General features: G+C 38.8%; 1 protein-coding gene across 2 annotated transcripts; it reads right to left on the bottom strand.

The window, feature by feature from the left end:
* Positions 1-680: 680 nt before the first annotated feature.
* On the bottom strand, positions 681-17,308 carry gins4 (GINS complex subunit 4 (Sld5 homolog)). Of its 2 annotated transcripts, XM_051654266.1 has the most exons (7): positions 16,961-17,308; positions 16,381-16,467; positions 16,160-16,273; positions 15,921-16,018; positions 9,196-9,284; positions 3,027-3,117; positions 681-2,718 (listed from the first exon to the last, which is right to left on the bottom strand). In XM_051654266.1, exons 1-7 carry the CDS (start codon positions 17,057-17,059, stop codon positions 2,622-2,624), a joined length of 675 nt encoding a protein of 224 aa, XP_051510226.1. In that variant the 5' UTR covers positions 17,060-17,308; the 3' UTR covers positions 681-2,621. The 2 variants fall into 2 exon arrangements, 1 of the variants encoding a protein (XP_051510226.1); XR_007892941.1 differs by lacking the exons at positions 681-2,718; positions 3,027-3,117 and adding an exon at positions 10,581-10,993 and having other exon boundaries at positions 9,200-9,284.
* Positions 17,309-21,862: the final 4,554 nt, after the last annotated feature.

The raw sequence follows: 21,862 nt of genomic DNA, 5'->3' as shown, positions 1-21,862 counted from the left end.
GAAATATGATACCAATCAATAACCGGTGATCGGTTCTGCGCAGAACATGCTCATCTCAAACGAGCCTAATGTCACGCGAGAGTTCGGCTATTTGGAACTGCATCAGATCCCTGGATGGAAGCGCAGATTTAAAGTTAAAAATGTTTTTATTATCGACTTGTTTCTTACATAAACCTATCGATTCACTTCAGAAGACATTCATTGATTGACTTGATTCGTGTGGATTACTTTTATGCTGCCTAAATATGACTTTTGGACCGTTAAAGTACTGGCACCTGTGTACTTCTATTATAAAGACCTGACAGAGCTCTATCTTCTTCTAAAAATCTTCATTTGTGTTCTGCTGAAGAAAGACAGTCATACACATCTGGGATGGCATCAGGATAAGTGAATAATGAGAGAATTTTCATTTTTGGGTGAACTATTCCTTGAGGGGGTAAGACCATAACACACCAACAATGCAGCACACACACAAAAATAAATGTGAGACTAACACATCCAGAATGCAGAACACAGAGACCAAGAGTCTTCTGTTTTATACACTAATTGAATGTTCAGTGCATTGCTTTTCATTTGTTTATTACTGTTCATTTTCTTGACATTATTATTAATACATTTTAAGTTATTACATTTTGATGTTTGAAATAAATGATTGGTAACAAACTGATTATTTTGTCTTCTCTTTGTAGCACCTGATCAGGTTTGACTGTAAGCATAATGTGACATTATTGCAAAAACTGACACTTCAAAACAGTTACAAAAACAAAAGCTAAACTTTGACAAATAATAGTTTGCAAATGTTTAAATTATAACTTGTGATTAAATTTAGGATTACTACACAGTACGTGGCTGCATGGAACACTGCAGCCATCTATTGGCTATTATTGTCATAACATGATTTTGAAGTCATATTTTTCTTTTTTCACCAGATGGCAGCAAGCTGCCCTCAATACAAGACACATTTTCATATATTTTCTTTTTCAGCTAGGTTTTTACTGTTGTGAAGTTACATACTGTAAATTTGCTAAATTGCATATGCAAATTAATGGTGACATTGAGAATTTATATGTGAATAAGTTCTAAAAACCATAAAATTCCAAAAAGAAGTGCATCATTTTATTGTTTTTACTTCAGATAAGAAGTACATTTCTTAAGAAAATAAATAAAAAAAAACACCTGTGCTGTGTCCGGTCAAAAATGACCAAGAACAGAAGAGTAAGCACTTGATCAGAATAGGAGGGTTAAATACTTTGATTTTACAGTACATAAACTCGATTTTATACATGCTTTAGAGTTCTTGGTTTAGTCGGCCATTTCTTTGACAATAGAGGTTTATCTAGATGTGAGTCATGACCCTAGACAAGACTGTGTCAATGTGGACTTGGTGATTCCACCTATTTCATAATACTGGAGTAAGAACGATACCGGTTTTGACTTGCAGATAGAAGTTTCATTATGTGAACCTTTCAGACATAAATACCAAGTACACAACTCAGTGGAATAGAATGCTCACGTACATGCTCAATATTGCAAAAGTCATCCAACACAGCTGTTTTATTGTGTTTCTCACAGACATGGCAGAAGTCACGTACAACTGCTGGCATGAGCTGTAATATAGTGGCCCCAAAAAGTCTTTGGACACTGTTGGATATTTAAGTCACACTTAATGTATTAATTGTATTGCATTAGATAACAAAATATCAAACCAAGTGTGATCTACAAACAAATGATGCTAGAGCTTTTCTTATTTTTTCACTTTATAAATCAACTGATCTCAAGGTGATTTTTAGCAGATGTAAAGTCATTAATTCTCAAGGTCACACAGGAGTAACCACAGGTGTCGTCCATTAACTATGGACACATTCCACTAATGTTTGACAACCAGAAAGTGACCAAATAACCAGTTCTTGTCAAAATTGGTTATAATTAATTTTTTTAATACACTTATTTTTGTAAAAATCTGTGATTAAAATTTCTTATATCTTTCTTTAAAATAAATGCCACTTGGTTGATGTTTCCTTATATAATGCACAGACGTGCATACATTTGAAATGTGGCCAAAACTAAAGCCAGACAGCACAAGCATGATGGCGCAATATGGAAACATAAATAATACAATTTTATTTTAAACCAGCACAACCACGGTGATCATTTAAAAAAAAAAAAACATGTATATGCAAACCAACAACTACCCATTAACAGAAAAAAAAACAAAAAAAAAAACACAGCTTCTGACTGAATTGTTAATTCTGCAATAACTGAGCAATCAATAATTGATTAAATAGTCGCAAGAACAGAACCCAAGTCAGTTCAGACTGTCTTAAGCATTGTCCATAGGAATACTGCAGTGTGTTGTTTTGGTACATGTCTATTTGTCAGAATGCTTTTTAAGCTCAGTAATAAGATACCTCTCTTTCATGACAGTTTTGTGATGCAAATTTGCCATTTTAAAAAGATCAATGCTTTTTGAGTCAAACACAGGTGAATGTTCAAGGTCCAAATGATAGCAACTTTCTATTGTCTGTACAGAGTTGGGCATCAGCTTTGCATCCGTCACGTAAGGGGCCAGAGTACAGAGATGATATGTTCCTCTGTGGCGTCCTCATTCTGTTCCAGAGGTTCTAAATAAGTTGCACTGCACCGTTGGCCACTAGAGGCGCTATAGTGCGATAACGCATCAGATGCTGAGAACCTTCGTCCAAGTCCACAACATACTCCCTGAATAGAGAGACAGAAAAAAATTAAACATCAGTAAAAGCTATCTCAAGAAATACTGTGAAGAGCAGCTACTGATTTTATCCATCGGGAATTCATTGGATCATGAAAATAGGTCTGACACATGGTTGTAGGGGATGGGATGAAAAAATAAGAAGTCCTGGTGATATCAGCCAAAAAGGAAAATCAAATTAGATGTGGAGCAAGTTATTACATTTTAGAAATGTTACATTAGAGACAGCTTTCGCATCGGTACCACACCTTAAAATGCTGTCTTTTTTTATTTAAATGAAAGGAACAGATGATAATACCTTTGCTCATCGGTCTCAGGTTCCACAAGGATGTTGTCCTGCCTCTCCTTCACTCTCAGGAACACAAACGTGTCCAGACATGGCTCAGGAACTTCATGCCACACAAACATACACAAATTTACCAATAAGTCAATCATTGTAGTCTGCCATTGAGACAAGCTCAAACATTCATAGATAAACAACTTGTTGAACTAGAGTCCCAGTTTTTTTTCTGGTTGACAAACCTCAAAACTCTCTATATACAGTGCTGTGAAAAAGTATTTACCCTCTTCCTGATTTCTTCTATTTTTGTGTATGTTTCATACTAAATTGTTTTAGATCTTCAAATGAGGTACAACATAAAACAAAGGCAACCTGAGTAAACACAAAATACAGTTTTCAATATATATTTATATATTGTTTTTTTTTATTGAAGCAAAGAAGTTATCCAACACCACTATCACCCATGTGAAAAACTAACTGCCCCCTTAAACTTAATAGCTGGTTGTGCCACCTTTAGCGACAACTGCACACCAAACGCTTCCGATAACTGGAGATCAGTCTTTCACAACGTTGTGGTGGAATTTTGGCCCACTCTTCTTTGCAGAACTGCTTTAGTTCAGCCACACTGGAGGGTTTTCCAGCATGAACTGCCCATTTAAGGTCCTGCCACAGCATCTCAATCAGGTTCAAGTCAGGACTTTGACTAGGCCACTGCTTCTTTTGAGCAGAGGTGGATTTACTCCTATGCTTTGGATCATTGTCTTGCTGCATAATCCAGTTGTGCTTGAGCTTCAACTCACAGACTGATGACCGGATGTTCTCCTTTAGGATTTTCTGGTAGAGAGCAGAATTCATGTTTCCCTCAATTATTGCAAGTCGCCCTGACCCTGAAGCAGCAAAGCATCCTCACACCATCACATTGCCACCACCACGCTTTACCGTAGGTATGATGATCTTTTTGTGGAATTCTGTGTTTGATTTACGGCAGATTTAACGGGACCCATCTTCCAAACAGTTCCACTTTCGACTCAGTCCACAGAATATTCTCCAAAAAAATTTGTGGATCATCAAGGTGTGTTTTGGCAAAATTCAGACGAGTCTTAATGTTCTTCTGGGTTAGCAGTGGTTTTCACCTCACCACTCTTCCATGGGTGCCATTTTTGGCCAGTGTCTTTCTGACAGTGCAGTCATGAACGGTGACCTTTGATGCGAGAGAGGCCTGCAGTTCCTTGGACGATGTCCTTGCCTTTTTTGTGACTTCCTGGATGAGTCGTTGCTGTGCTCTTGCAGGAATTTTGGAAGGTCGGCCACTTCTGGGAAGGTTCACTACTCTGCCAAGTTTTATCCATTTGGAGATAATGGCTCTCACTGTGGTTCTTTGAAGTCCCGGAGCCTTTGAAATCGCTTTGTAACCCTTCCCAGACTGATGTTGTCTTTTGCCCTTGCTACAGTATATAGATCACCAGGGCCTTACTCTGGTTTCCTTGGTGAATTTTTCAATTTTTTGTATCTGATCTAGTAGTTAAATGTAGATAGAGCTTTAATTGTTGGTGACTTCAACATTCATATAGATAATGAAAATGACACATTGGGATTAGCATTTATTGATATTCTCAACTCTCTTGGAGTCAGACAAAATGTGACAGGACCAACTCATCACCATAATCATACGCTAGATTTAATTTTGTCATATAGAGTTGATGTTGATTCTATAGAAATTCTACTGCAGAGCGATGACATCTCAGATCATTACCTAATCTCGTTTGTTGCGATCAGCTAATGTCACACAATCTACACCATGCTATCGTAGAACTATTTTTTCAACCACTAAAGACAGCTTCACTAATAGTCTTCCAGAATTGTCTTACATACTCAGTAAGACAAAAAGTCTAGAAGAACTTGATGAAATAACAGAAAATATAAATACAGTTTTCTCTAGCACTCTTGATAGTATTGTCCCCCCGATTAAAGAAAATTAAAGAAAAAAGCCCTGCACCGTGGTACAATGATCACTCATGCTCTCAATAGAACAGCTTGGAAAATGGAGCGCAAGTGGAAGATATTTGTTTGTTTGTTTCTTTCATTTTTTTACACCATGCCAGCTTCTATGGCTATATTCATGGCGGGAACCAGGTTTAGTTATTTAAAATAGTTAACTAAGTTAAATGAGGTGTTTAAGATTAATTTTTCCTAAAAACCTTAAAACTAAATTTGGATTCACTTGATTAAAAACCTTTTCAAAAGAATCAACTGAATAATACAGGTTCCTCAGATGTGTAGAGGTACGACAGTCCAGTAAAATATGTTTAATGGATAGTGGGTTCTGACAAGATGAGCACTTTGGTGAATTTTCTCCTGATAGTAAAAACTGGTGTGTGAGTCTTGTATGTCCTATTCGGCATCGTGTATAAATGACTTGATCCCAGCGATTATTAAAAGGGAACACATATCTTGTTCCAACAAGATTTATTTCTCGTAATTTTTTGTTTAAACATTGATCCCACTCCGACTGCCATTTGTTTTTGATATATACATTCAGAGTTGGTTTCAGATCTGTGGAAGGTATAGGGCATTTTACTGGTTCAGTAGAAAGTGCTTCTCTGGCAGCTCTGTCTGCTTGTTCATTACCGGAGATTCCCGAATGTCCAGGTACCCAGCAGAAAATAATATTAAAACTCTTTGCTTCAAGAAATAACAGTTTGATTAAAATCTTCACGATTGTTGGGTGATTATATTTATTGTTGGGTGATTTAAAATAAATAAATAAATAAAAAGTTGTGGAGCAGTCTCAAACTTCAGTGCCAGTAGTGGAGCGTTTGCCTCTGCAGTGAAAACTGAACTTTGGTCAGGGATTCGGATACCCTGACACAGTTGGTTTGTTGCAAAAGCTGCTGCCACTTTATTTCCAGATTTAGATCCATCTCTGTATATTGGGATATGTTGTGGGTATACTGCTCTTATGTCCAGAAGTTGATGGAAATCATTCGGATGCGTTTTGGATTTTTGGTTCCTTGTTAAATCCAGATGGATTTTAGCCGTCGCAGCACAATAGTAAAAACTTCATACATTTTTTTACTAATAAAATTGAAATAATCGGAAATAAAATTGGAACTATGCAATCAACTGTCACAGCACCTCAGAAAACAGTGTCTCATAATTTTGCCCACAAGCAACTTCAATCCTTCACTGTCATAGGTCACGAAGAGCTAACAAAACTTGCCACAACATGCATGTTAGATCCAATACCAACTAAGCTCTTAAAAGAGGTATTCCCTGTAATCTCAAAACCTCTTCTTAATATTAACTCCTCGCTATCCTTAGGACATGTCCCAAGAAACTTTAAAATGGCAGTTATCAAACCGCTTAAGCCACAGCTTGATCCTAGAGAATCGGCCAATTACATTTATATCTAAAATACTAGAAAAGGTAGTGTCCTCCCAACTATGTTCATTTCTACAGAGAAATGGAATATATGAACAATTTTATTCAGGATTTAGGCCCCATCACAGTACAGAGACTGCACTTATCAGAGTTACAAATGACTTGCTCTTATCATCTGATCGTGACTGCATTTCTCTTCTAGTGCTTTTAGATCTTAGTGCTGCCTTCGACACGATAGATCACGACATTCTCGTGAATAGGCTGGAGAATTATGTTGGCATTAATGGACTTACATTAGCATGGTTTAGGTCCTATTTATCAGACTGCTACCACTTTGTATGTGTAAATGAGGAATTATCAAATCAAACAAAGGTTAAGGAGTGCCACAGGGATCAGTTTTAGGACCTCTGCTTTTCTCCTTATACATGCTTCCCCTGGGAGATATTATCAGGAATCATGGAATAAGTTTCCACTGATATGCAGACGATATCCAACTTTATATTTCTTCTAAACCCAACAAAAATTCATTATTCTCCAAATTAGTGCATCAATAGAAATTTCCTTCTACTCAATTCCGACAAAGCAGAGGTACTAATGATTGGACCACAAACCTCTAAAAAAAAGCTGCTAAAATATAATTTGACTCTCGATGGATGTACTGTTACATCATCTTCTTCAGCAAAGAACTTAGGTGTTATATTTGATACCAATCTGTAGTTTCAAAATCAAATTTCCAATGTTTGTAGAATAGCATTCTTCCACCTGAGAAATATTGCTAAATTACGACTCATGCTCTCTGTTGCTGATGCCAAAAAATTAATTCAAGTGTTCATAGCCTCAAGTCTAGATTATTGTAATGCATTACTGGGAGGATGTCCAGCAAGTTCAATAAATAAACTTCAGTTGGTTCAAAATGCAGCTGCCAGAGTGCTGACTAGAACCAAGAAATATGATCATATTAGCCCAATTTTATCATCGTTACATTGGCTACCTTTTAAATTTCATATTAATTAAGAAATTATGTTAACTACATACAAAGCTTTGAATGGTCTAGCTCCACAGTACTTAAGTGACCTTCTGACATGCTCCAGTATATTCCGTCATGTTCATTACGATCACAAAATTCTGGCTTGTTAATAATTCCAATAATATCAAAATCCACAAAAGGAGGTAGATCATTTTCATATTTGGCTCCTAAACTATGGAATAGTCTCCCTAACACTGTTCAGGATGCAGACACACTCACTTAGTTTAAGTCTAGACTAAAGACTCATTTATTTAGCTAGGCATACACCTAATTTATCCTTCAACTCACAATTAGGCTGCTTTAGTTAGGTCTGCCGGAACCAGAAACATCCATCATGATCTATAACTCTGCATTAAATAGAATAATATTAGCATAGATGCCATTCAATTTGTTTCCATGTCTCAACCTCGGGATTCATATCCGAGGTTTCCAGAGCCTGCCAATATCCAGCTCCATTCCTGCTTGGTGTCGGACTCCACTGTTACGTGTCGCTGAGAGATGACGACAAACTACAGCCGGTGCTAGCCAGACATCATTTCAGTCTTTTGACTTCAGAGGATGAACTGATGTCAACTCCAACTGTAAGACATCGGATACTTCATATGTCTTTGCCTGAACCTTAGACCTAGGATGGACCCCACCGAAATGACCTGCCGGTTGAACTGCGATGCACCTCATAATTTACCTCTGCCTGCATCACCTTTGTCTATCGATGAACTACACTCTTGAAATGGAATACATATACTATCATTTAATAGCCAACAAAAGCCTTCATCAGCCAAATAACAAAGGATAATGCATCTATGTGAACTTCTGCAGTTAATCCAGGATGGACTTCAAAGACATTAGTCATTAATTTTCGACTTCCGAATCTAAGTTCATAAAAAAATATTTTAGTTTTATTTTTAAAACACTGGATTTACTGGATTGAACACGCTTATTGAATTTACAAATTTAAAACCATGACTTGCACTGCACACAAAAAAAACAAAAAAAACATATATTGACATTATATTCATGTTGTTAGCCAGAGGGGAACTGGCCCCCACAGTGAGCCTGGTTTCTCCCAAGGTTATTTTTCTCCATTAACCAACATCTTATGGAGTTTTGTGTTCCTTGCCACAGTCGCCTTCAGCTTGCTCACAGGGGTTCTAAATACAATTATTTAATTTCTATACACATTTCACAATCATATTTAATCAAACTACACAATGATCACTGTAAGACATAGATATTACAATTTCATTTTTTTTCTCATGCATGATTTTCTGTAAAGCTGCTTTGAAATGATGTGTGTTGTGAAAAGCGCTATACAAATAAAAATGACTTGCTGAAAAAGTTCAATTTAGGTGTAGATTTGATTGAAAAAGGCTGGCAGTAATCAGGCCTGGGTGTGTCTAGTCCAGCTGAACCCCATTATGAATGCAGTTTCATCGATTTGGGAATTTAGTAACTAAGGGGGCCCAGGTGGTATTGGATAACTTTTTTGCTTCAATAAATAGCATTATCATTTAAAGTTTATTTTGTGTTTACTCAGATTACCTTTATTTTATGTTAGATTTTGAAAATTTAGTATGAGATACACAAAAACAGAAGAAATCAGGATGGAGGAAAATACTTTTTCACAGCACTTTAACTGTAAATATAAGCTTACATTTCTTAACTTCTTATTCCCCCTTTTTTTTTTTTTTTTTTTTAAATGGACAGGATTATGTTCAGAAAGGTTGGTTAACTTTCTACACAAGTTCAAAACAAAATGTATTTCTCAATGTCTCTTACCAGCCTTCATCGTGTCAATGCTCTGCAGGTTTGGGGGCATGTGTTTCAGAGCCACAGCTCGAAGGTACACCTCTGTGTTGGCCAGATACCTAAACACACAAAACGTGACTCTTTAAACGTGACTCTTGTTGCAGTTTTTTGTTTGTTTTGTCTACAATTCTTATGCTTTTCATCTTGGATGTCATCTGCCTTATTGCCTACGATAGACAAACACTTTTGGACAATGGATCTTCAAACTGCACACCGAAAACCGGACCTTAAATACCTCAATGCCGACCTGCTGTTTTCAAACACGTCAGCGGAGCCCTTTGTCTGTGCTGCCCGGCCGCGTAAGCGTAGCCGGAAAAGGGGAAGGAGAGCCGGCGTTCTCGTCAGACTAAGACGTCGCGCAAATCGACCCCCGCTACCCAGCATTCTACTGGCAAATGTTCAGTCTCTGGACAACAAGCTCTGCGAGCTCAGAGCTTGGATCTCTTTCCAACGAAAGACAAGGGACTGCTGCATTATCTGCCTTACAGAAACTTGGATGTCTGCGGAGGTTCCAGACTCAGCCATCGAACCTGTGGGGTTCTCAGTCCACCTAGTGGACAGAATGAAAGACCTCTCAGGTAAAAGCAGAGGAGGTGGTGTATGTTTTATGATCAACAAATCCTGGTGTGATCAGAGGAACGTACATTCTATCAAGTCTTTCTGCTCTCCTAATCTGGAATTCCTTATGCTTCTGTGTCGGCCATTCTGGCTACTGAGGGAATTCACAGCGGTCATTTTCACAGCTATGTACATTCCCCCACAAGCGGACACAGACCGGGCACTCAAGGAACTGTATGAGAGAGTATAAGCAAGCAGGAAACCGCGCATCCTGAAGCCACGTTCATTGTGACCAGGGACTTTAACAAATCCAACTTGAAGTCAATCACACCAAAATACTTACAAACACATCAGATGCAACACAAGAGGGTTTTGGACCATTGCTACCCTACCCTGCCCACAATTTGGCAAACTGGACCACTCTTCCATTCTGCTTCTGCCCACTTACAGGCAGAAAATGAAAAAGGAAGCACCCGCCCTCAGAATGTGGGTGTAACCCAATTCTTTCCGACGGGTGAATATACGTAAAGCCGCGGGTCCAGACGGCATTCCATGCCGTGTCATCAGAGTGTGCGCGAACCAACTGGCTGGTGTATTTACGGACATTTTCAACCTCTCCTTGCACAGTGGTGGACGTTTTAAAGCATGTGGGAACCACGGACCTGTACTGAAGCAATCCAAAATCACTTGCTTAAGTGACTGACGTTGCTCTGATCCCCATCATTGGAAAATGCTTTGAGAGACTAATCAGAGATTACATCTGCTCTGTTCTGCCTGCCTCACTGCAGTTTGCTTACCACAACAACCGCTCCACTGATGATGCCATTGCACTTACACACTGCTCTCTCCCACCTGTAAAAAAGGAACACATATGTGAGAATGCTGTTTGTAGACTATAGCTCAGCATTCAACACCATCGTACCCTCCAAGCTTGATGTGAAACTCCGGGCTCTGGGTTTAAACAGCTCTCTGTGCAGCTGGATCCTGGACTTCCTGTCAGGCAGACGCCAGGTGGTCAGAATGGGTAGTAACATCTCACCACTGACCCTCAACACTGGAGCCCCGCAGGGCTGTGTTCTCAGCCCACTCATGTGTACAGGAAATACAGATGACTGTGTGGAAACATACAGCTCCAATGCCATCATCAAGTTCGCTGATGATATGACGGTGGTAGGTCTGATCACTGTCATGACTGCTATGTTGCTCGGAACTGCACCCAAGAATTTCACCCACTGTTGCACTTGTGTATATGGATGAGTGACAAAGTGATTTGATTTGATAAAGAGATTGTTCACCCAAAAATGATCATTATCTCATCATTTACTCACCCTCATGCCATTTCAAACTGGTATGACTTTCTTTCTTCTGCGCAACAAATGAAGATATTTTGACGGATGTATGAGGTGTTTTTGTTAATGCAATGTACTGCAAGTCAATGGGGTCCAAAATGTCAATTTCCGAAAAGGACATAAAGGCATCATTAAAGTAATCCATACGACTCGAGTGGTTTAATCCATAACTTCTGAAGCAATGTGATCGCTTTAGGTGAGAAACAGGTCAAAATTTAAGTCCTTATTCACTATAAATTTTGACATCCGAAGTCTCCTTGGCGCGTTCAAGACAGAAGCTCATTTACACACCTCCTCGCACCTCATGCACGTGCGGAGCGCTGTACAAACCACAAATAGTAGGGATGTCCCGATACCACTTTTTTGAGAACGAGTACCGATACAGAGTCCGATACCTGTTTTTTTTTTTCTGAACTCAGTATCAGCAGTTTTTCAATTTTATCATCAAAATTGTGTTTAAAAAAAATAAACTAATTAAAACTTTAAACAAATGAAAGTATAACAATTAATTTTCAACATAATATTGTATTATTTTTTTTTATCAAATGAAGTGCTTATATACAGAACCTCACAGCACAATCCTAAATACAACATTGGAGTCATTTTTGTCAAATAAAGTGCTGCATAACAGAGCATCACAGATGTGAGATATTGCTTAAATATAATACAGTTACTATTGATTTATTATTAGTAGTATTAGTAGTAGAACAGTGAATATTACATAACTATATTAGTAGTGATATATTTCTGTCATACTTTTTTCATTTAAATTTAGCTTTTATTTTGGCGGAGCTTTTATTTTGAAGTGTTTCCGTGTTGATAGACCAAGGAGCTCTTAAGTAATGACGGCAGATTCCCAATCCGGAAAAGCAGGTCACTACGTGAATCACAGTAATTATTAAACCGCAAAAGGCTACTATATAAATAAAGATGTAGTCTGTATATGACTCGTGCTAAAAAGTGAATAAGCGCTCTGTCTGCTGTCATCTGCTACAAACAGAGCATGCGATGCTCATAATAGTGTTTTCCGTGTATGAGCAGTTTGTGTCTCTATGCCTGCGCAACACCAGCTGCACACATTCACAAGCACTCACATTTAAAACGCTGCATGTGCAAACTATATCTCATTAAATCGCAGCTTTTGTTGTTAAATAATCTCACTAGGATATGATGTCATTTTAACATTTTAATTTAATGTTAAGGTAATAACATTCGTACATCAGATGGTATCAGTTTTTGGTATCCGAGCATTTTTATGAGTACGAGTACAAGTATTTGAGTGTGGTATTGGACCTGATTGCGATACCAGTATCGGTGCATCCCTAACAAACAGTGTTGTCAGGTTATCCGTTTTCACAGATTTCTGTTTTAAAATGATAAGAGTTGAGATTTTTGGGATACTTTAAAAATGTACTGCGGTCTGCAAAAGGTTGATGGTAAACACTAGAACATGAAAATGCAATGTCTTATTGATGTATAATGATACCAGGATTGAGGACCTGGCAACACTGTGCAGCGTCAAATAATCACCATCAGTGTGTTCAAGTCAGGCCGGATGCCAAGATTTATAGTGAAACGTGACTTAAATTTAGGACTGTTTCTCACCCAAAGTGATCGTATTGTCTCAGAAGACATGGATTAAATCACTTGAGTAGTTTGGATTACTTTTATGCTGCCTTTATGTCCTTTGAGATGAAAGTGTTGGACCCCATTGACTTGGTATGAAAACAACTCATACATTCTTCAAAATATCTTTGTTCCTGTTCCACAGAAGAAAGAAAATGAAACGAGTTTAAGACAGCATAAGGGTGAGTAAATGATGTGGGAATTTTCATTTTGGGGTGAACTATCCCTTTAACACCACACAAACACTTCACAATGTGAATTATAAGACAGTGACAGTGATTAAGCTCTTTATTTCTGTTCCTAAAACAGTTGTCTCATTGTAATTAAGACAATTAGGGGTAACACTTTACAATAAGGTTCTATTTGTTAACATTAGTTAACATAACATTGAAAAATACTTTTAAAGCATTTATTAATCCTGGTTACTGTTAATTTCAACTAGAGCTTTTAAAATTAGCATTAACACATGTGGTTATTTTTTCTAAATCACTACTAAAGCATTTACCATTAATACAACATAAACAAGCATAAACACTTGTTTGAAGGGTGGAACCTTTGTAAAGTGTCCACTTGGAGTCATTACACTGATCTGCACACTTCACAACACACCCAAACAGCGCTTCCCTGTCATTGATAAAGTGATGTGGAAAGGAGCTCTTAACGCTATTTGATGTACAACCCCAATTTCGAGTTGGGACAGTATGAAAAATGCTAATAACAAAAATGAGTGATTTGTAAATTATATTGACCCTTTGCTATATTGAAAGCACTACAACTACACATTATATGATGTTTTACCTTGTGAAATGTTTTTTTTTTTTTTTTTTTTTTAAGTACAGTAATTTCAAATCAGTTTATTGCAACACTCCAAAAAAGGTTGAAATGGTCAATTTAAGACTAATAACAATTTGACGAGTTGAAATAAGGCGATGTGAATCAGGTGATGTTAAACAGGCGAGGCAAATGTGTCATAGTACTGTACACTGTATAAGGAGCCTCCAAAAACAGCCTAGTCCTTCAAGAGCAAGGATCATTCAAGACTAGTCAATTTGCCAACAGATGCTTCAGAAAATAATCCAGCACTCTGAGAACACTGTTCCCCAAAGACAAATTGGAAGGATTTTGGGAATTTCACCCTCTACAGTGCACAATATAGTTAAAAGATTCAAGGAATCTGGTCAAATCTCGGTGCGTAAAGAGCAAGACAAAAATCACTTCAGAATGCACATTATCTCTGATCCCTCAGACATCACTGTTTTAAAAAAACGTAATTCGTCTGTAATGGATATCATGAACATGGGCTTGGGATAACTTTAGTAAACCTTTATTAGTCAACACCACTCGCCGCTGCATCCGAAGATGCAAGTTAAGACTTTACTGCGCAAAGCAGAAGCCATACATCAACACTGTCCAGAAGCTCTGCCAACTTCTCTCGGCTCGGTCTCATCTTAGATGGAAAGTAGGAATAGTGGAACTGTGGACTATTCGGACCAAAAACACATTTCAAAAAGTTTTTGAAAAACAAAGCCGTCGTGTTATCTGGGCCAAAGAGGAAAAGGACCATCCAAGCTGTTATCAGTGTCAGGTCCAAAAGCCAGTGTCTGTATGGGCCAGGGGTGTGTCAGTGCCCATAGCATGGGTAACTTGCACATCTGTGAGAACACCATGAATGCAGACAGATATGTAAAACTTTTAAAGCAGCATATACTGCCATCCAGCACCATCTTTTCCAGGGATGTCCTGAAATTTTCAGCAGGACAACTTCAAACCACATACTGGCCGAATAAGCAGAGAGTGTTGGCCTGCCTGCAGTCCTAAACTGTCTCCAATTGAGAATGTGTGGTGCATTATGAAGCGCACAATATGGAAATGATGACCCCGTACAATTGTGCAGCTGAAGACCTACATAATGGATGAATGGGGGAAAATTCCACTTTCTAAACTTAACAAACTTGTGTCTTCAGTGCCCAAATTCTTAAGTGTTATTAGAAGAAATGGTGATGTTACACAGTGGTAAACACTCGACTGTCCCAAATTCATTGGAGCGTGTTGCAATCATCCGATTTGAAATTGCACATTTAAAAAACAAAAACAAAAAAAAAACAATGAAATTCACAAGGAAACAAGGAAAAACATCATATAATGTGTAGTTGTGCTTTCAATATAGCAAAGGGTGAATATAATTTACAAATCACTCCTTTTTGTTTTTATTAGCATTTTTCATACTGTCACAACTTTTTCGGAATTGGGGTTGTACAAACAAGCCCAGATGGGACTTGTGATAGAAATCAAGTATTTTCTAGCCTATGTAAGGCACATTTTAATTACCACAGAAGCACGTCAAGTCTTAACTATCACCTAAACACAGATTGAGCCATTTTTGTCTGCAAGCGCTTTTCATGTGGAGTTCAAAGCGGCACTTGACGTTGGTGTTAACGCCCTGACGCGAATCATGAACGTGGCTTCACGACTGCTGTAGAAAAGCGGATAGCCAGTCTACAGGCAGATTAATATTGTGGAGGATGAGAGTTTAAGAGATTTAATGCCCATTACAATGAAAATACAGCCCATGTGCGGACTAGATCTTTCAATTAGTCAAACTCCCACTTATACTTTGTGAAACATTTAATGTTCCTTGAATTGGTGATATTTGAGTGTATTTCTATCTTTACACTGTGGAAGGCTAAATGTTAATAAAGCATTATTTTGTTACATAGTGTTTCTTTTCTTTCCTAAGACGGAAATAAATGCATTTTGACAGCAAAAGAAGTACATATAATTTTAAATTTCAGTTTTTTTTTTAAATATGCATTTAACCACAATCAACTATGAAAAATTATGCGATTTATTGCGATTAAAAATTTCAATCGACTGACAGCACTAATTTCAACATATACTAATACATTTTTAAAATCAAAAGTTGTGTTTGTTAACATTAGTTAATGCACTATGAAGGAACATGAACTAACAATGAACAGTTGTATTTTTATTAACTAACTAATAAATACTATAAAATAAATGTATTGTTCAATGTTTGTTCACGTTAACTAATGCATTAACTCATGTTAACAAATGGAAACTTTTTGTAAAGTGTTACCCAATTTGGTTCTCCTACAGGTTGGTATGGACTTTATGGAAAGGGTTCAGAATGAATTCACTGACTCTTTAGCAAAGGCAAACTCCTCGGGAGACAAAAACGAAGGATCCCCATCTGCACGTGACTTTTCCTTTTCCAAAACATGAGGGAAAAACTTCTCTATCTGAACAACCAGGAAAAGACAATACTCATATAGTACATGTACATACAAGCTCTTAAACAGAAGAACTGGCCATTGACATTAAAATGTCAGTAAAATGACTGATTAGTAAATATTTTGGTCATTTAATAAAGAATCGGTTACCTTCTGGAGTCTTGAGCGAAGATAGCTGCTAAGAACAAAGCGGATACGATCGATCTCCATGCGGTGAATGCTGGCCTTCACATCACCTTTCCTCACCCTCTGGAGATTTTCCTCCTCCACACACAAATTCAATTGCAATGTTACAACAAACTGAAAAGAGAACATTTGTGACACTGATCACTATTTTCATTCTGTGCATCTTTTCATTTGTTCACACCTACCATGTGTGTGAGCTGCTCCATCACACACTCCACCAGCTCTGATTTGTTCTCCAGCAGTTCTGGAGAAAACTTCTCATTCAGCCAAGCCTGAAACACAAGGGATGACAACTGACATCCATCACTCATATCATAGACAGCATAATGACTCACAGGGCAGTGGTGGCTCAGTGGTTAAGGCTCTGTGTTACTGACCAGAAGGTTGGGGGTTCAAACCCCAACACCACCAGGATGCCACTGTTGGGCCCTTGACCCTACCTGTGCTATGGCTGCCGCTGCACTCTGACCCCAGCTTAGCTGGGATATGTGGCAAATAATACATTTACATGCATCTAATTTAGTGTTTTGTTTTCCTAATTTATTAGTGTGCACCACCCTGTTCTTTTATATTGTTTATTTTTTCCCCCTTATAAACTACCAATGCCCAGAGGCAGAGCACACTAACTTATACTTTTTACTTAACATATAACTTATTTAACATAATTGCTGAGCTTGTAGTAAATTATTTTTCTTATAAACAAGTAATGCTGTATGCCGTGTTGTTAATGTAGATCTGTAAAACACAGTGAAGCTCATCTCTCACCTCCTCCAGTTTGGTGATGAGCTCTGCTGGGGTCATCACATCCTCTTGACTCTCCTCTCCTCCACTGAGATCACTAGCATCTGACAGAGCATCTGCCATTGTGATATACTGTAACAGCCTAACGAAAGCTTACAACAAACCCAGTATTGATTGCACACTAAAGTTTTGCCAACTGACAACGGAGTGCAAGTCTAGTTGTGTCGTCAGTGAACAAACCCAGCTAAAAACGACACTCACGGTGCAGTTTTGTCCTTACTTCATAAGAAACCTAAAACTGAATTACTGTCTTCGCGCTATTTATATTATACGGAAAGAAACCTGTGGAATTTCGCGCCAAAAAACGACAACATGACTGGATGATGACGCCACCATGTGCTCAAGCTGGTTAAAGTCGCGCATTTCTGCGCAATAAACGCCAAAATAACAACAACAAAAATAAAAAATAAAAAATAAATAAAAAACAAGTTAATTCCAAGTGCGTGTAGGATTTATATCAGAAGGGTTTTTAAGTTTTTGGTTTAAAGCATTTTTAGTTTTCTAGCGTAGTTCTATTAATCTGAGGAACAACAAATTTGTTCAAATAACTGAATTTTAAGAAATTTCTGATTTTGTGAAATCAGGCAGCACATGAATTCTGTTAGAAACTCTTTTAAGATCTTAGAAAATATTAAGATCTCAGTATTTAGAATTTTATGAAATGTTTATGTGAGTTATTCTTCCTATGCATTTTTTTTTTCTTGTTTTCAATCGGCATTTTTTCTCTTTTTCTTTGCTGTTTTCTTATTTGTATTGTATATTTTATAAATGTTTTATACCTTTTATTTAAAAAAAAAAAAAAAAAAAAAAAAAAAGGGGTATAAACTTCTGTATTTTCAACTTGCGTTTCAGCACGCCAGACGTCCAAAACACTAGATGTCAGCATTGCGCTTTTCCTGCGCAGCTCACATATAACAAACACACTGACGCACTTAAGACGCAGCCGTTCCCGTGACGAAGTTGCTATTAGTCGGCAAGAATTGCATCAAGACTGCTCGTGAGATCAGCGGCCAGTGATTTTGATTAGTCACAAAGTACATTAATAGGGTGACCATACGTCCTCTTTTTCCCGGACATGTCCTCTTTTTCGGACCTTAAAAAAGCATCCGGCCGGGATTTCTAAATTTGCGAAAACGTCCGGGATTCGGCTTTAGTTGCATTATGATGTGCATCTGATCTAATACTTCATTGTGTGTGTGCGCATGTTTGCATTGCTTTAACCCCTCTTTGTAAGTCCCGCCTTCTCGCACACCAATTGGTCGATTATAAGAGGCTTGCAGCAACTATTGGCCAAATTCCTGCCTGTCAATCTCTCCACGAGCGCGCAAAGCACTGTTGTGTTCGGCATCAAACAGTTGCTTGACAGTAGCAGCAAATGACAGCTGAGTGGAAATAATGCCCAAACGAAAGTGCAAATTTACAGAAGAATTGCACCTAAAATTCCCAAGCTTTCATCCAGGTCGAGATCCGTGGGAAGCAGAATGTATGACATGTAAAGCTGGTACTTATGTGTCAGTTGATAATAAAGGTGCAAGTGATTTAGAAGCACACATTAGCTCTGTGAAGCATAAAGGGTCAGCAAAAGTTCATCAGGTAAATTAACTGACTACTTTTTGCGACCAGGTAAATTTGTTATCACATTGCTTCATTTTCCATGGCCATTCAAAATAATACTAATAGTAAATGAAGGTACATTCATGGCATCAAATATTTTATTTGAGTACATGGACATTCAAAAGAATGTTGGAAATTTTTATTTATTTATATATATTTATGTTATGCTAATAGAGTGTCTTTTTCACTGTATTAAAGTTTGCATTCATAGTATCACTGTTTTGAACCCTATTATTGCTGTTATCCAACTTTGTCGCGGTTGCACTTGCACGAGAAACTGTTTATTGCATAAATAAAAATTTCAGAATTAAAGCAATTTTGGTTCTAATGGAAATAAGTGTTTGCAAAGTAGCAAGTAAATTGGTAGTTAGAAAAGTTGTAAAAAGAAAGAAAGAGATTGACAGTAAAGTGATATATACTGTATATACACACTGCCTAGACAAAAAAAAAAAAAAAAAATGCATACTCTAATATTTCGTTGGACAGCCTTTAGCTTTGATTATGGCCTGCATTCGCCGTGGCATTTTTTCGACAACCTTATGCAACGTCACAACATTTTGTTCCGTTCAGAGTTGCATTATTTTTTGGCCGAAATCTTGTATTGATGACGGGAGAGTCGAACCACTCTGTAAAGTCTTCTCCAGCACATCCCAAATACTTTCAATGGGGTTAAGGTCAGGACTCTGTGGTGACCAATTCATGTGTGAAAATGATTCCTCATGCTCCCTGAACCACTCTTTCACAATTTAAGCCCGAGGAATCATTGTCATTGTTAACATTGTCATCCTGGAATATGCCCGTGAAAAAAATCCAGTGATGGGATAACCTGGTCAATCAGTACATTCAGGTAGTCAGCTGACTTCATTTTATTGATGCATAACGTTGCTGAGCCTAGACCTGATCAACTGAAGCATCCCCAGATCATAACACTGCCTCTCAGAGGCTTGTACAGTGGGCACTGTGCATGATGGGTGCATCGCTTCATGCGCTTCCCTTCTTACCCTGACACACCCATCACTTTGGAATAGGGTAAATCTGAACTCATCAGACCACATGACCTTTTTCCATTGCTCCACAGTCTTTTTCTTTATGCTCCCTAGGAAACTGAAGTCATTTTTTCCAATTAGCCTCACTAACAAGTGGCTTTCTTGTGGACACATATCTGTTTAGTCCCAATCCTGTAAGTTCTCGTCACATTGTGCATGTGGAAATGCTTTTTTACTATTATTAGCTGCTGTTCACTGGCTGCCGGTTCAGTACAGGATTGAATTCCAAATTGTATTACTTGTTTTTAAAGGACTCTACAATCTGTCTCCCCATTACATTGCAGACCTCCTAAGCCTTTATACTTCTTCCAGGCCACTGAGAGCTGCAAATTAAATGCTCCTGGTTGTCCCTCTGTCCAAGCAAATGTCAAAGGGCGATTGGGCATTCTCTGTAATTACCCTGAAACTATGGAATACAATGCCCTTTACACTTGTTTGTCTCCGACAGTGGAGTCTTTTAAGTTTTAGCTGAAAACATACCTTTTTACTCTGGCTTTTAAATCTGGGGAATCTTGAGTTTTGTGGATATTTGCTCTGCTATTGATTGCACTCCGTATATCCCGCCTTTTATCAGAGTGTATAAACTTTTTATGTGTGTATGTGTCTTGGTAGTTTGTCAATTTGCTCTTATATATATATATATTTTTTTTTTTTTTTTTTTTTTTTTAATTGTGCAGCACTTTGGTCATCTCTTTTGTTTTTATAATGTGCTATATAAATAGAGTTAAGTATTAAACATAGCTGTGAGTTCTACTGTCGATTTTTTACGATGTGACTTAAAGCATTTTGGTGATCTCCAATCACGATCATTCGAGATTTATTTTCTGACCACATTTCTTCCTCGAAGCTGATGGTTCACCACTATCCTTCCAGTTTTAATAACGCGCTGGACAGTTTGTGAACATTAACTGAAGCTCCTGACCCGTATCTGCACGATTTTAAGCACTGCACTGCTGCCACACGATTGGCTGATTAAATTATCGCATGGATGATTTTTGGTGCCAGACGGGCTGGTTTGAGTATTTCTGTAACTGCTGATCTCCTGGGATTTTCATGCACAACAGTCTCTAGAATTTACTCAGAATGGTGCCAGAAACAAAAAACCCTGTGAGCGGCAGTTCTGCTGATGGAAACGCCTTGATGATGAGAGAGGTCAACGGAGAATGGCCAGACTGGTTCGAACTGACAAAGTCTACGGTAACTCAGATAACTGTGTGTGGCAGAGCGGAGGGCGGGGCCGGGTCGTGATTCCGCACACCCGGCCCCTAATTGGGCTGATTAGCCAGAGAGGGATAAAGGCCAGCTGGTGACAGCAGTGCGGCAGAGAGAGAGAGATACGGACAGCTGTCCGATACCTGTTTGGGTGTGTCTTTTGGTTCAGTTTATTATTAAAACATTTATTTATATTATCAAGCCGGTTCTCGCCTCCTCCTTTCCTTCTACCTTGTTATACTGGTGCCGAAATCCGGGAAAGAGGAGGGATGGCCATAGTGGAGTTCTCGCCCCTACCATCCACCCCAAAGGAGCAGCCGCGGCCATCCGCTGGAGGACAGAGGAGCCTGGCCGCCTGGAAGCGGAGGAACGGCCGCCGATCGCGAGGGGGAAGGGGCTCCCAACCAACTGCCTGGAGCGGTTACCGCTGCCAGGGGCGGGGGAGACCCCTACCGTCCACCAAAAATGCGGCGGGGCGTTCCATCTGCCAGGGGCTGGAGGACTGCCTCTGATCAACCTGGGAGGCATGGCTGTCATCCACTAGAGGGTGGAGGAGTGGCCGAGGACCGGGCTACAGCGTATCGGAGTAAATAAAAAATTTTTCTCTCTCCCGCTGCCGCTCCGTGTTGGCCTTTTCCCTCTCTTTTTAAATGTTTTGTTAACTTGGCACGATCGGCGTTACGGCATGTAGGTGCCACCTTTTTTTTTTGTTTCCCTCCCCTTGTCCCCTCCCCTGATCCAGGTAGACGGGGATGAACTGCCGGCAGACAGGGCGCAAGGCATGCCCCCCGGGGGATGTACGTCATGTGCCTGAGAGAACGGGGGAGCAATAGGAATGTGGCAGGGTGGAAGGCGGGGCCGGGTCGTGATTCCGCACACCCGGCCCCTAATTGGGTTTTAGCCCGAGAGGGATAAAGGCTGACTGGAGACGGCAGTGCGACAGAGAGAGTGTTATGAACAGCTGTCTGACACTTGTGTGTGTTCATCTTTTGAT

This window comes from Myxocyprinus asiaticus, chromosome 24 (assembly GCF_019703515.2).
Source record: "Myxocyprinus asiaticus isolate MX2 ecotype Aquarium Trade chromosome 24, UBuf_Myxa_2, whole genome shotgun sequence".
Lineage (NCBI taxonomy): Eukaryota > Metazoa > Chordata > Actinopteri > Cypriniformes > Catostomidae > Myxocyprinus > Myxocyprinus asiaticus.
Note: the sequence above shows the minus strand (reverse complement) of the source record. Positions and strands in the feature narration are given on the sequence as shown.

Bases quoted from the DNA above. Each gene is read 5' to 3' on its own strand.
- gins4 (XM_051654266.1), bottom strand. From the start codon at position 17,059: ATGGCAGATGCTCTGTCAGATGCTAGTGATCTCAGTGGAGGAGAGGAG. The intron at 16,468-16,960 runs GTGAGAGATGAG...CTTGTGTTTCAG, and splicing joins TCATCACCAAACTGGAGGAG to GCTTGGCTGAATGAGAAGTT. The intron at 2,719-3,026 runs GTATTATCATCT...CTCTCTATTCAG, and splicing joins CCTGAGACCGATGAGCAAAG to GGAGTATGTTGTGGACTTGG.